The 16,046-nt window shown below is 34.8% G+C and overlaps 1 protein-coding gene and 1 pseudogene across 1 annotated transcript; both read right to left on the reverse strand.

Moving 5' to 3' along the window:
- Positions 1-216: 216 nt before the first annotated feature.
- Positions 217-2,193, reverse strand: LOC108813575 (uncharacterized). The gene is made up of 6 exons (XM_018586162.2): positions 1,736-2,193; positions 1,507-1,672; positions 1,255-1,431; positions 1,101-1,184; positions 954-1,035; positions 217-888 (listed from the first exon to the last, which is right to left on the reverse strand). The coding sequence occupies exons 1-6, from the start codon at positions 2,077-2,079 to the stop codon at positions 455-457; spliced, it is 1,287 nt and encodes a 428-aa protein (XP_018441664.1). The 5' UTR covers positions 2,080-2,193; the 3' UTR covers positions 217-454.
- A 2,331-nt stretch (positions 2,194-4,524) lies between these two features.
- LOC108809055 (protein WVD2-like 3) lies at positions 4,525-7,041 on the reverse strand (annotated as a pseudogene).
- Between the last annotated feature and the right edge of the window lie 9,005 nt (positions 7,042-16,046).

The following is a 16,046-nucleotide window of genomic DNA, read 5'->3' on the forward strand; positions in this document are numbered from 1 at the left end:
TGAAATGTTGGAGGTTTGCTTCTTACAGTAAAATGTATTTTGTTTATTGGTTGCATCGAGGCTTGTCTTTCGTCTGGAATATTTCTAAAGACCAACTTATGTATGATTTTATCATATATATTATATTTTTCTTTTGTCTTCAAAGGATTTCCCTAGATTAACTCTAGCACTATGGAAAGGTAATTGTCCACACAAATGAGTACAAGATGCCACAAAAAGTCCAATAAGCTCCATAGTATTAAACGGTATTACAAGAGATATTCGACCACACCTTAGCAGCACTTGGCTCAAAAGTTACTCTTTCACTTTGCTTCCACCACTAAACGCAGTTACAAGAAGAAAGCACAACCCATGAAGCATATAGCAAACTGCCTTTCTGTGCAGGACTAAAGAGTCCTCAAAGGGAAACACATAATAATATCAATCTCTCAGGTTGAGATATTAATAAAATATTTCACCTACGAGCAAGTCTCTGCCCTGCTCCAACCATTAAGGCCTTGCCGATAGCACTTGAATGAAGCCCACAAGCCAAAGCAACTCCTCCTACAGCGATCCATTTCCAATCTACATTGAACTGCTCCTTTTGTCTCCTTGCCTTCTCCATGGCTTGTCCTCTCTCTTCTTCCTCCTCCTCTACTCTCGATGTTTCCACCAAATCCATGTTCAGTTTTGTGGTGATTCCCGCCATTTGAGCGCTCCGTGACAGAGCCACCCCTGGCTTTCTAGCACTCTGATACGCCCTTAACCCGGAATTGAGCTTTTTGACGGCTCCCCACATGCCATGACGGACTCCTAGCTTCGCTACGTCTTTTGGGATTCCCATGTCTTCGCAGTGGACAAGAGAGACTTCACAAGCTGACATTTGTCCATCCCCTTTTCGAGATTCAACTGCATTTTTGATGTATAGGATCAGACACTAGAAAGCCGTGGTGAAGGGATTTAAGAGGACATACCTGCTCTGATTATCCAGCTTGAGAAATAAAGCTCCACTCGCCTTGGCTTATCACGCTTTGGTAGAGTTGGATACGGTACTCCCTGTCAGATAAGTGTTTAGCTATTCAGAACTATTAGTGAGGAAGCAAAGGCAAAGACATATATACCTTAGTGACAGCATAATACTTCTTTCCAGATTCCCATATTCTCCTACCAATGATGTACTCCCGGTCACTACAGAAAAACGGAAACTACAGAGGAAAATACTTTACTAATGGCTCTCATACATGGAGGAAAAGACTAAAGTATATCAACAAATACCTTTTTAATCCAGTGAACGATGGTTGTTCCTGTCTGAGTATCCTCTTCCAGAGTCTTGAAGTAAGCAAGCATAGGATCCCATTTAGGTCGAAACTCATCGTCCCAGAAGAAATCCCTAACAATGTCCGGAGTTGCATCCTCGAAAACAGTCCTACTCCGATAAACAACTGGACCTGTCTGTATCAAACAACATTTTTTTCTTTCAGTAACTAAAGCTCAATGCATCATAACATAAAACTCAAGACACCTTACCTGAGGCTCATGACGCCAGGCCTGGTAGCTCATGTTAGGAGTAGATTTATCCATCATAGATTGCCATTCCATATCTGCATTCCCAGCTTCAAGCAGATGCAACAGATGCTCAAGATCCTTCTCCGTCACAACATCCTTCTTTATTTCTCGGTTTACATCACTAACTCTGCAAATCCACAACAACCAATTAAACCAATTCAATTTTTTCTAACTAACTCATACGACTAACCGTATAACTGCCTCACTGGGAGGAATCTCTCCGGTGGATTTCTTGGAACTTGAACCGAGCCTTGACCATAAGGTGCGGCAGACGGAGAAGGCGGAGAGAGCGGTGAAGGCAAGCCAGACGCGGCGAGCGCCGAACCCGGGAGGAGCGGTCCAGAGAAACCGGAGCTTGGAACGGAACCCTAGGTAAACCAATCCGGTCCACCTAGGACGCCAGGACCATCCGATCAGAAGCCCGATCATGACGGCGAGCCAAATCGGAACTGCGCATAGCAAGATGTCGACGAATGTCTCTGAAAGAGAGGTTCTCCGGATCAAATCCGTTAGATTCCGATACGATTCGTCCATAACTGTCCTGAAACGGAGTTTTTAGATTCCTCTGTTCGAAGAAGGAAGGAAGGAGAAAGCAGTTTCCACCTTATTTATTTTGAATTAATTTGGCTGACTCAGAGAAATTTAATAAAATTTTGGGTATTTGCTGTAGCGAAAAGACGTTGGATAGTGATAGGAACAGCACAGTGGCGATGACGCGGCTTTTCTCGTTTCAAATCTCACTCGTCTGTTCCTGGCGCGTCTTCCTCACTTGTGGATAAGGATACAGCTTCTGTTTATCCACTGTGGATAAATTGTTATATTAGTTTGTGTGGTTGTTTTTTTGATCTTTCCTTTCAAGTTAATCCCTTTTTAACCTGAACTCTTATAAATTAATTTAATTATTCCTTTGGTTGTATGATAAACTATTTTTTAAAACAAATTGTATTAAAATATAAACTATTTTTGCAGTTTTTAAATGTATGGGATATTATATAACCAACTAATGGTACAGTTATTGATTATTTAAAAAAATATATTAAATGTACTTTTGAAAATTAAATATGTGAAATATTTTACGAACTTTAAACATATCTATTTCTTTTTATTTCAATGAATACTAGGTTACTATATATATTATTATCTATATATAAGCAGTTTAGAGTTGTAACTTGTGAATAGATTCATAATGCAATTAGTTCAATCACATTAATAGGTAAATAAAAATAAGAGTTGTTTTATTTTTCCGCCATTTTTCTACAGTTTTCACGTTTATTAAAAATATAAAAAATGTTTACAATTTAATTTATTATTTGTTTTCACTTCTTACAACTAATTTTTTTTAAAAAAATACAAAAATATTTTTAAAATATAAAAAGTTATCATTGTGGAATAAGAATAAAATATTAAAAAAAATTCAGAAACGGAGAGAGTACGGATCATAAATAGTAGATACGTTTCACTGTAAAAAAGAAAAAGAAAGAGTAAACCAAAGTTTCACAAGCATATTTAAACAATCATAAATGAAAGGTGAGAAAAGAAATGAGAATGTGAGATTCACGTGCAAGCGATCATAGCAGGACGATGATGGGAGATTAAGAACACGTGAGACTCTGCACATTAACTGTACCGATTTGCTACAACATTTTTCTGTCACTAGTGTTGGAAACTGGGGAGATCTCTGGAAGATACGTCAGAAGTCAGAACCTTTCACACTACCTACCGTTGCGCCACATATTATTCTACCGACTAGAACCTCTGTTCAAAAACGCGGGCGCCTAGCCGATTAATCGACCGCCTAGGTGCTCGGCGTAAGGCAAGCGCGGCGATTTTGACCAGATCGGGTCAACTAATCGGGCCCACATAAAATCGGCCGCCTAGGCTTATTAATCGGATAAAACCCAATTTTTAACCGATTTCTACCCAAATTTTACCGATTAATTTTTACACTCTTATAGGTTTTGGGCTATTTTATAAAGCCCACCCATAGAGTTAGAAGAATGAGAAGTATTGTACTTATAGAGTAGTTGACATCTCATCTTTGTTTTTCTTCCCCAATGTGGGATACTGTCTTTTTAACTTTGTCATGTTTTATCCATAAAATAACATATTATAGTAAAAATGCCTGATTTGAGAATCAAACTTGTAACCTTACCTCAGTTTCAAATCTTCGTTTACCAATTTAGCTGCAATGGATCGTTGTACAATTATAAAACTATAAACAAATAGCAACGTTTTGTAAAAAATAATTTGTCTTTGCTTGCTCAATTTATAGTTCAGCAATAACTTTGGCTAGTTAAATTCATCATATAAATATGAAACCATAAATATACTGACTATATGTCCAAAATTAAAATAAATATCAACTACAACTTAAAATGTTAATTTTATGTATAAAAATGTGGTGTTATACGTATAAATATAGAATTATACATATAAAAGTATAAAAAATTCCGCCCCGCATACTCCCCGATTTTTTTCCGCTTTTTTAAAAAATCACTAGGCGCTAGTGTGCCGCACGCGTAACGCCTAGCGAGTTTTCGAACATGGACTAGAACCACGAATATCTTTTGTTAGGCCCATTAATCAGACCCAGTCCATTATGAGACCTCGAGTGTGTTCCCATAAGACTCCGGGTCAACCGTTTAAAATACAAACAGGAATACAACCTTTTTTCTTCGACATGCGAACCGGCAACTAAATCTTTCTAACAGGAATACAACCTTTTTTCTTCGACATGCGAACCGGCAACTAAATCTTTCTTTATCACAATTTTTAATGTTCAATCTCCTTTGCAAAGTTTAACAATAATTAACGAATAACCGGTTCCTCTCATCCACCAACTTCTCACCAATAATGACAAGCTTGATCAAACAACTTACCTTATATAAAATAAAATATTGTAATACTATGGTTTCCGCACGACCCCACGGTAGGCGTAAATAATAATAATAATATACGCCGCGTCGAGTTACAAAATCATTATGAACAAAACAGATTCATTATAAAAACAGGAAGATTCTTGCATTCATAAATGCAACAAAAATAACATCAAACTACACACATTTACACTTCAAATCATAAATTAAGAAAACACAAGCCATCCCCTGATCCCCCACACATTCTCATAGCAGAAACATAACTCTCAGTTCCTTCTCACCAAAAGACTGTTTAGCAAGTAAAAGCGGCCTCAGGTTCCGGTTCCAAATTTTGGTTCACTTCGTCTGTAACAAACCGATTTATCTGGTCAGCATTGTGTGCAGTTTCATTATCAGGGTCTTCTTTAGAGATCACTATTAGAATCTTTCGCGTTTCGTACCGCCTTCTGTTCCCTTTCTTTTTTGTTCTGCCTCCACCCTAGTTTTGGCGACTTTGCTCGAGTTGGAGGTGGCTGGACTCATATACACCATCATATTGCAAATTAGTCAACAACTCGAAAAGTGTTTTAAAGTTTACGAGTAATCTTTTATTTTATGAATGTTTGTAGAGAACCTTGTGTGTGTTACCTTCTTAAGTTCAACCTTTGGAGGAAGCCCTTCACGATAGAATTTGGGCATTGGGTTTGCTTTGAACATCAAACTCTTTCTTAGTTGCCTCAAGGCTGCATCGTTTTCTTCCCTGTTCCTTGCTTCACTCTGCGTTTTCTCGGCCTCCAAGGCTTGGTGTTTCTCTTCCAGTTTTATATAAAACTAAGGAACACCAATCAACTTAAAGCCAATATGAAATGTATAAAAAACTAAAAAAAAATGGAAGATTATGTCACCTCTTTCCTCTTCTCTGCACGCTCAGTGGATCGAAACGAAGGCGCTGCGGTGACAATGGTTCTTGACTTGGCACTTTTAAAAAGAGTCACATGTTCAGTATAGAAATGGTTATACAACTCTAAGTTGAACAGAAACTAACTTTTATGAGAAGGAAACATACTAAGAAACAACAGAGCAAGAATCTTCCTCATCAGAAAGCTTCTTGTTTTTTGGCTGCAGTGGTTTCCTAGGTACCTGCACTCGCAATAAGTCCATAAGCATTACAGTTAGCTAGACCAAGAAACTAGGATTCAAGAGAGTATACATTAATATAATAGCATAAACCCTAACCTTTGTGGCCTGACTTTGTATTTTACTGTACCCATCCGGATGTACTTTACGTGTAGTAGATGAAGCACGCTTCTCAGTAGCTAAAGCAAATGGTTGTGGAACAGTGTTCCTTATCTTGTTACTCCCACGACTCAACGCATGTTTTGCTGATTTATTTACAGATTTAGCGTCCTTTCCCAACGTAGCTATCTCCATATTGCTATGTTCCAATGGCTTAGCAACTGGAACTTCATTGGTACACTCTTTAACATCATATTCTTTTACTTCAGTGTTATCTTCTGTAAATAGAAGCTCTGTATTTCCATTGGCTTCGTCGCGTGATACTGAATCTAAGGGAGGCAGTACAGAAACATTTTCTTGGTTTGGATCACAAGAATCACTATTGGCATAGACCACCACACCATCTGGCTCTTTATCCATGCAGATATCTGTCACAAGACTCACAACACCAAACAGTTAAGTAAAAAGGATATTAAAACATAGTAGTGACACATGAATTTTCAAAGTTGGTATATCATATTCCATAGCATCTATGTGTAACGGTGAGATAAAACTTACTCGCAAGCGTATTTATGATATAATTCAGTAATGATATACTCAACGGAAGAAACTATACTATAGCTCCTTAAATAACAGACAATATACAACTCAATTTTTTATTATTAGTATATAAGAACTAAAGTATGCTTACATACAAATGAAAACGACCAAGAATTCAACTAACCATCTAAATTATTCTCTTAAAAGCATTAAGCTAACCAAACGTGGGACCTTTAATACGAATACAGCTTTTTTCTAAAGGAAAATATATATTCTAAAGCATAATCAAGCACACAAATGTCATCCAACTTTCAATTTCTCTAAAATATAAATTTAACTGTACACGACCAAACTTTTTTTTGCATAGTCAAGGAATAATCAACAAAGAAAAGACGCTTTGTTCATCAATGCTTCTTGTATTTAAAAAAAAATGAGCATGCAGCGAGAAAAATCTCATATTTCATTCATTTTAAAGCGTTGATAGCGATTTTTTTCCTTAAGTTTCTTGGAATCTAAGAAAAACAAGTTTAAAGAATAAAAAATTGGTAGTGTGAAGAGCAAAACCATCAGATCAGGAAGTGGACCTCTGTGTAACTATGATCATCAAACGCAATCAACTGAAGCCGAAGTCGGAAAACAAAGTTCTAAGCAAACAATTAGTCAGACATAGGTGAAATCGAAGTAGAGAAGATATACTCACCCATTGTTCATGTGACAGGCGAGAGAAACTCGTAACTGCTCCGTCTCTCTCTCTTGTGTATGTGTTTGTTTGTGACTTCTGAGAATGATGGTGATGAATACTGTGCAATTTATGTTGTTGGTGACTTGGTGTAGTATTTGTATTTTATATCATCTCCTTCCTCGTCGGTGCTAACACCGTTACTTGACACCGTCTCTCAGTGCTCCATTATTAACTTTTTGTAAAATTTAAACTAAAAGTTTTGGGTTTGTTAGATATTAATTTTTATAGACGCCCTCACGAATTATTTGAAGGAAAAGAACACTATATATTTTTTCTTAATCAAATGTTGGGTTGGTAAGTAAAACACGAATACATATTTAATGTTGCATCTTTTGAATGATTGTTGTTGAACTATTTTCACTAGCAAACTCCAAAAGCAAATATAATGAATTTGCTCTATATCAATTAATTTTACTTTCTATCGATTACATTAACTATGAAAGTTACCAGTTAGTAATTAACTACTAACTAGATTTTGACCCGCGCTTCGAAAGCACGGATATTATTATTCACTTTTGTGAAATATATTATTTGTTTGTATCTATTGAATGTATTTATCTTAGTGAAACTTTCTTTATAATAAATTCTACACACTCTAGAGTGTCTCTGGTAAACTATGTATTTCTCTGACTTTGTTTTATTTTCTCTCCGATCAACATATTTATTTGACTTGTTGTTAAAATAAATGATTTTTAGAACGCAACTGTACAATATTTTTATATTAATATTTTGTTTAAACAATGTGACATATTTCTATATTAATTAAATGTTTACATTGTAATTTAAAATAAATTTTGACCCGCATGCCCGTGCGGGTGTATATTTCAAATATATATTACTATTCATTTTTCATGTCAATATAAATAATCATATAAGTAATAGTATTTTATATGTACCATCTTATAACTAATCATATATATTATATTCTTAAAGTTTAATGTGAAATATAAAAACCTTAATTTAAGTTGGTATATAAAATTAATCTTTTTGTTGTATTTTTTCTTATATATATCAAAAATATTTTTAATAACGGTTATTGGAAAATATTTTAGTAAAAATAAATTTTTGAATATATGCATATTTTAATATGTATATAAAATTTAAAATTTAGTTTATGATTATTTTAGGCAAAACAATGTTTTTAGGTAATTAGATTAGTCCATTTTGTATATTTTAAAAATGATATAATGGATTTCCAATTTTTATTAATAACATAAGCCATTATTTTTTTTCTTCTTGACGTACTTTTATTCATGTTTCAAAGTTTTAATTTTTTGAATTAGTTTTCTTTGAATCATTATTAATTTTATGATTTTTTTTTGAAAATTGAACTCTTGAAATTTTTATATTTGACTAAACTAAATAAGGTAATAATACTGTTTTTAATTTTTTTATATAATATACTATTTATATTTCAATTTGTATTTTTATTTTTACCATAAAGAATTGTAAATATAGTGACAGAATTCTAAATAAAAAGAAATATAGAAAAAAAGTTGTTTAATTTATTATTAAAACAATAGCTAAATGTTTAAATAAAAAGAAGTATTAAATATGTTATTCATGTTTTTAAGCAATTGTCATTTGTTATTAATTTATTGAAAATACAATGGCTAAATGTATAAATAAAAGAAAGTACACATCTCTACTATCCATGTTGCCAAACATATCTCATTTATCTCACTGTCCTTGTTTCCAAACATCTCCAATTTGTACTTCAACTTTAATAATATATGTTTACATTGTAATTTAAAATAAATTTTGACCCGCATGCCCGTGCGGGTGTATATTCAAAAATATATTACTATTCATTTTTCATGTCAATATAAATAATCATATAAGTAATAGTATTTTATATGTACCATCTTATAACTAATCATATATATTATATTCTTAAAGTTTAATGTGAAATATAAAAACCTTAATTTAAGTTGGTACATAAAATTAATCTTTTTGTTGTATTTTTCTTATATATATCAAAAATATTTTTAATAACGGTTATTGGAAAATATTTTAGTAAAAATAAATTTTTGAATATATGCATATTTTAATATGTATATAAAATTTAAAATTTAGTTTATGATTATTTTAGGCAAAACAATGTTTTTAGGTAATTAGATTAGTCCATTTTGTATATTTTAAAAATGATATAATGGATTTCCAATTTTTATTAATAACATAAGCCATTATTTTTTTTCTTCTTGACGTACTTTTATTCATGTTTCAAAGTTTTAATTTTTTGAATTAGTTTTCTTTGAATCATTATTAATTTTATGATATTTTTTTGAAAATTGAACTCTTGAAATTTTTATATTTGACTAAACTAAATAAGGTAATAATACTGTTTTTAATTTTTTATATAATATACTATTTATATTTCAGTTTGTATTTTTATTTTTACCATAAAGAATTGTAAATATAGTGACAGAATTGTAAATAAAAAGAAATATAGAAAAAAGTTGTTTAATTTATTATTAAAACAATAGCTAAATGTTTAAATAAAAAGAAGTATTAAATATGTTATTCATGTTTCTAAGCAATTGTCATTTGTTATTAATTTATTGAAAATACAATGGCTAAATGTGTAAATAAAAGAAAGTACACATCTCTACTATCCATGTTGCCAAACATATCTCATTTATCTCACTGTCCTTGTTTCCAAACATCTCCAATTTGTACTTCAACTTTAATAATATAATATAGGTGTAACCGTATAATAATACATAATACTCCAGTTTATCTTGTTCTTTTCTTTTTGATCCTAAACAAACGTTCTAAGATGAAACTACAACGATTTGGTTGGTTTATTCGTAAGAGTTTAATTTAATTTAGATTAACTTTCAGGTCAGTGTGGGGCAACTTCTTTCGGAAATTATGCAAATATTCTCTTATGTATGTAAACTATATTGAATCTAATCAGACAATCATTAAGATTAGGGGTGGGCACGGAGCGGATATCCGGAGTTTTAAGGATATCCGTGATCCGATCCGTGGCTTACGAATATTTGATTTTCTGATCCGATCCGATCCGTAACTCTTCGGATATCCGGAACACCGGATATCCGCGAATAATCAAATTTTTGCCGGATATCCGATTCGATCCGTAAAGAATAATTAAAAAATTAAAAAATAAATAAAAATAAAAGAAAAATAAGAAAACCTGAAATAAGTTGTTGGGGGTGGATTTACATCCTCTTTCAAGGCCCATTAGACAATAAGCTAGGCCCATTTGACTAGAAAGCTTTATGCTCCATCTTTCTATAAATAAGGAGCTTCTTCCTCTTTAGAAAGGATCTTCTCCTCTTTTTAGATCTAGAACACTTCCTTATGGAGATTTTATAGATTCTTAGATTCACTTTGCTTCAAATCATTTTGTAATGCAATCTTTGATCAATAAAATCTCTTGGATGTTCTTTTCTCATTTGATTTCTATGATGATTTCTTCTAAACCTCAAGAATCTATTCCTTAGATTCTTCATTGTTATGAATCCAACAAACACACCATTTTTGGATCAAACAGTTGGCGCTAGAAGGAGGGGGCAAAGGAGAACTATCATCAAGGCTTATCAAATTTGAGATAATCTAGATCTAAGATAAACACAAAAAGAGTGTAAAAAAAAAAAAAAAAAAGGTGAAGCTTTCTCGTCGACACGAGTTCATCGTCCCCAACACAAGCAGACAAAAACCACAGTTCATCAACTCGGCTCTTTTCCCTGCCATACGTCGAAACAGATCGGAGCTGAGCTTTCAACCCGGCAACTAGAAGATCTTGGCAAAGCTCAAGACTTCATCTCAGGAACGAAGGCCGTCTCCTCACAAGCTCGCCATCTCGTCCTGAGCCCGTCGTCTCGTCATCTCGTCACAATCTCCCCATCTCGTGGTTCCAGGCTTCTTCAAGGTCTGTTCATCAACCCTTCTCGTCACATCCCCAACCTCATCAGAGCTCTTGATAGAGCTAAAGAGAAAGTTTGAAGCTTGATGAGGGAGGTCGTCGGGTCTGGGTTATGCTTTCGAACCCAAGCTTCCTTACAAGAGAGCTTTATCATCTCCAGACCTATGGATCCATTCGCTGGCAAAGGAGAAGGCTTTCTCTGCTCACGATGAAGCTTACGAGATAGAGAAACTGTCCATGAAACTAGAGCTTTTTGGGGGACAAGTGATACAGCCTGGAAATCAGACTATATGAATTGATGAACTGAGGTTCAACCTGAAAACAAAGAAGATAGATTTTTATGAGTTTTTATAAAGCAAAACAGAAACAAATGCAAAGGGATGAGATGCTGATGATAATAAGAATAAAACAAGATAAATAAACAAAGGATAGGATGGAATTAGGCTGCTGGATGTGTATCACTCTCAGCCTAATCAGTTGATGATTGAAGTGAATTGAGATGGTGCTTTGCTTGCTGGTTGTGTAACTCTCTCAAGCTTGGCAAATGAATGGGATGGAAGGATGGGGGGATTGAGGACGCCACAAGACACTATGGAAAGGAGTCTTGATAAGTCAAGGTGCTCTGGAGCTGCTTCTCACAAACTCTAAAGACTTCAAACAATAGTTTTAAGAAAACTAGAAAACTGAATAATTCTTATTACTTTCAAAGATGGGTGCTTTACAATGAAACAAAGACTAGAGCTTTATAGGCTCGACCAAGACAGACTCTAACAGTCATAAAATGATAAAAGGAAAGAAAATAAACCGAAACATAAGTCTTGGAAGCAAAGGCTTTGATGGCTCCATGGAATCTTGACTTTAGCTTGATTTGTGTCTTCAATGGGGAAACTTGGATGATCTTGTACCTGGACAGCTTCTGGACGTGGCCATGATCTTGAAGTCTTCCTGATATGTCTCTGAATGTCTTTAATGTGGAATATGGCCGTTGGTCTTGAAGGATTTCAAGAAGAAACTCATTGAAACCATTAAGTGTCCATGCTGCCAAAAATGGAAGGTTTGTGCAAATGAAGATCCTCCTGATCTCCTGGGTGCTGGTGCAGCTGAGGACGTCTTGGATGTCTTCTGGATGGTTAAGATGATCTCCTGGCTTCCATAGATAAGTCTGGTTTGGACCAAATCGAATTGGTTGGCAACTTTCCCAAAATAATGTCGGTTTGATCGGTTTTGGGAAATTGATTGTATCTTGGTATTCCCTGAACCAATTCGCCTGATTCTGGACTCTCTGGATAGATAATAATTCCCTCTTGAAACCCATGATTGATTCTGGAAAGGGCCGCTTCATGGTTGGGCTGAAATCATCTTCTAAAGGCTGATACTCGCGACTGGATGGGTTGGAGAACCTCCAGTTTGTAAAATCCATAACTCCTTGGTCCGGAAAGATATTCTGGAAATTCCAATTGGGGTGGACTCCTTCTTGAGTGTAGAATCCATTAAAATTTGTTTCACTCCAAAAATCCGTTTGGTTGTTGAGATATACGCCGTGGACTGGACCTATGTCGCTGGTACCTCCAAAGTGGCCGGTTTGGCCTGCTTGGTTGACCTCTGGTTCAACCACTGGTTTGATGGCCGCATCATTCCCTCCCCCTTGTGAAGGTTTTGACCTCAAAACTGGATAACCTGATACACCACAATAGAGCAAGTCAGGTTTCATTCTCTTTTGGGAGTTTAGAACCTTACCTTGATACAATTTTGGTTTGGTAATGGGCTGTGCATCGGGTGGCTCTTCTTTAAAAAGATGGGAAATGATCACGCCTCTGGCTTGGAAATTGTCATTTCTTCTCTTCTGGAGCTGATGGTCCTCCACACTTTTGGAGTTGATGGTTCTGACCATCTTTGGGACTGATTCTCCAAGCAATAAATGAGTATCCGGTGGGATATCTTTTAAGCTTTCTTCTTTGCAACCTGAAAAATTCTCAACATTCTGGACAAAGAGCAAGTGCATTATATCTGTGGTTGAAAAATTATAAACAAAATGTGAGATTTCCAGACTTACTTTGATAGCTTCCACAAGTTCAAAAATGATTTTCTTCTTTGGGCAACATGTGTTGGCTTGCTGCCTTATTTGCACCTTTTGTGTTTGGCTGATGTGAACTTCTACTTCTCTTATTCCTGGATCAAAATTTCTTGGCAAAAACAAGTGCATCACATCTGGAAAATCAAGTGATAAAGACATTTTAAAATTAAGAATACTTTCCTTACCCATGCTGTCTTTGAATGGCATTTGTTCAACATCTCTTTGAACTAGTTTCTGGACAGCATCTATTGACATCATGGTTAAGGCTTCTTCTTGCAAGATTTTACCACGAATTGGAGTGCCTTTTTCTTTGCTTATACCTGGATCAAAACATCTTGGCAAAGACAAGTGTATTATACCAAAGTAAAAGAATTTACAAACTGATGAAAACAAAGAACAAAGAACCTTACTTTCAGCTGTGGCAACAAGAAATTTTATTTCTTTGTTTGGCTTGCTCTCACCTTGGTCTCCTGTACCTATTTCACTTTCCCTTGGACAAGACAAGTGCATTAATCTTATCATGGAAATAATAATAGCACTCTGATCTATAGTGAAATTTACCTCAGGTTTTGGCACTTGAACAGTTCTTTGTTCAGATTTTGGTTTCCACTTGTGGTGTGGATTTTGATTGATCTCAGGGTCTGGCTCGGCCCTTGGCACTTCAGTAAGCATAGAGCTCTCATATGGTATCCCTGTACCAAGAATATAAAAATTTAAACCAGTATCTAAAGGTGATGTTAAACACTTACCTTGGTTTGATACTTTGGTTACTGGTTTTGCTTCTTTAAGAAACAAATCATTTCTTCCAGCCTCACTTATGGCTTCCTCCTCTTTAGCAATGCCATGCTGGTAGAATAGATCTTCCCTTTTAAGTTCTTGCTCCTTAATTCCTGATACAATACCCTTTGACAAAGACAAGTGCATTATACAAGACTTTGGAAACAACAAATCAGATTGAATAAAACTATCACTCATTTTAAACAATTCAGTTTTAGTTTCTAGTGATGTTTCTTTCAATACTTGCTTAGCTGGACAAGATTCAACAAGGTGGTCTATTTTAAAACATGTCTGATCTTTCAGAATTTTAAAATCAGAAGACTTACCTTGGCTTGATGTGTCCTTCTCTTTGGGGTCTAAAATCTCCTTGTTCCTTGGACATAATTTTTTTTGAACTTTTGATTCAAACAAGGATGTGGATTTCGGATTTTTCTGGACCTCAGGACCTGTCTTAACATTCTTTGACAAAGACAAGTGACTTATACCAGTGGAAGATGATTCATAAACCAATTTATCAAGTATAGGACTTACCATAGCCTTTACTTGATCACTTTCATGTTCTGGTTTTGGAGTTGGCTTGCACAGCATGTATGGACTGATGCTTTTAGTCTCCTTCATGGTCACTGGCACGCCATGGTGTTGGGACTTCTCTACAAACTCCTTGTGCATTCTGACTTTGAGGTCTTTCCAATCTAACACTTGTTCAGTGCTCTCCTTTAACCACCATTTGTAGGCATTTTTGGTAAAGGCTTGGACAGCTTGTAACAACATCTTTTCTTTGGGAACTTTGTTGGAAAGCAACCACTTATCCATGTTCTTTTCCCATCTTAGATACACCTCTGGGTTCCTGCTTAAACCTGAAAACACTAAGATGTCAGATGTATAAGCACAACTTTTGATTACTTCTCTTTTTGGACCGATTGATGTATATGGAGCTCTCCATGAGGGGTCTGGTGGTTTGGGCTCGACATAAACAGCCTCAGGTACTTCTCCAAATCTACTTTCTCCAGGTTTTGGTCGTTGGCCTTGTGCCTTGTTTCTTTTCTCAATCTGAGCAATCTGCTTTTTGAGTCTTTGTAAGGCTACAACTTGATGGCTCAGTATGGCCTCCATTGTTTGGCCTGGTTCTTTCACTCCCATTTCTTCCTGCAACAATCTCAAAGATCAAGTGAAGAATAGAGAAATATGATTGAACCAAAACAAACCCAATGCAATAATGAAATTTAAACTAAACCGAGAAATATGCAATTATGAACCGATATGAAATAAACTATGCAATAAAAACTTTTTATTTTTCTTTTCTGATGCAAGCACGAAATGGAGAAACAAAAATGATATGAAACAATAACTAGGATGATTTTTTTTTTTTGAATTTTCAGATTTAATATGCAATGCAAACAGAAATAGAAACAACTTAAAATGCAGATTTGTTTTTTGACTTTTTCAAATGGAAAACAAATAAATGCAAACACTTTTTTTTTATATAAATGCAAATATCAAAATGATGAATCAAATATGATATGCACGAAATTAAAATGATATGTTTTTTTTTTTTTAACTTTGCAATGCAAGAATCAAATAATGCAAAAATGCAGATTTTTATTTTTTTTGAAATGAATGCACAAAATATAAATATGGCAAATGGAGCTGGGCAATGAATGCAAACAAGCTGATGAATAAAATTTGAATCCTAAATGATCTACACGAAATTAAACTTGTCTTCCTCTTTTTATAATTTTTTTTTTGAATGCAACAAGAACACAAAAAAAATGCAGAAACTGTTTTTATGGCTTTTTGATTTATAAATGCAAAACAAATGCAAGCAAATATGAAATGCAAGGATAGATATCACCTTAGTCAGGAGCTTGAGCTCTGATACCAAATGATACAGCCTGGAAATCAGACTATATGAATTGATGAACTGAGGTTCAACCTGAAAACAAAGAAGATAGATTTTTATGAGTTTTTATAAAGCAAAACAGAAACAAATGCAAAGGGATGAGATGCTGATGATAATAAGAATAAAACAAGATAAATAAACAAAGGATAGGATGGAATTAGGCTGCTGGATGTGTATCACTCTCAGCCTAATCAGTTGATGATTGAAGTGGATTGAGATGGTGCTTTGCTTGCTGGTTGTGTAACTCTCTCAAGCTTGGCAAATGAATGGGATGGAAGGATGGGGGGATTGAGGACGCCACAAGACACTATGGAAAGGAGTCTTGATAAGTCAAGGTGCTCTGGAGCTGCTTCTCACAAACTCTAAAGACTTCAAACAATAGTTTTAAGAAAATTAGAAAACTGAATAATTCTTATTACTTTCAAAGATGGGTGCTTTACAATGAAACAAAGACTAGAGCTTTATAGGCTCGACCAAGACAGACT

This window comes from Raphanus sativus, chromosome 6, assembly GCF_000801105.2.
Source record: "Raphanus sativus cultivar WK10039 chromosome 6, ASM80110v3, whole genome shotgun sequence".
Lineage (NCBI taxonomy): Eukaryota > Viridiplantae > Streptophyta > Magnoliopsida > Brassicales > Brassicaceae > Raphanus > Raphanus sativus.

Bases quoted from the DNA above. Each gene is read 5' to 3' on its own strand.
- LOC108813575 (XM_018586162.2), bottom strand. From the start codon at position 2,079: ATGGACGAATCGTATCGGAATCTAACGGATTTGATCCGGAGAACCTCT. The intron at 1,185-1,254 runs GTATTTGTTGAT...TTTCCTCTGTAG, and splicing joins TCGTTCACTGGATTAAAAAG to TTTCCGTTTTTCTGTAGTGA. The intron at 889-953 runs GTATGTCCTCTT...TCAAAAATGCAG, and splicing joins AAGCTGGATAATCAGAGCAG to TTGAATCTCGAAAAGGGGAT.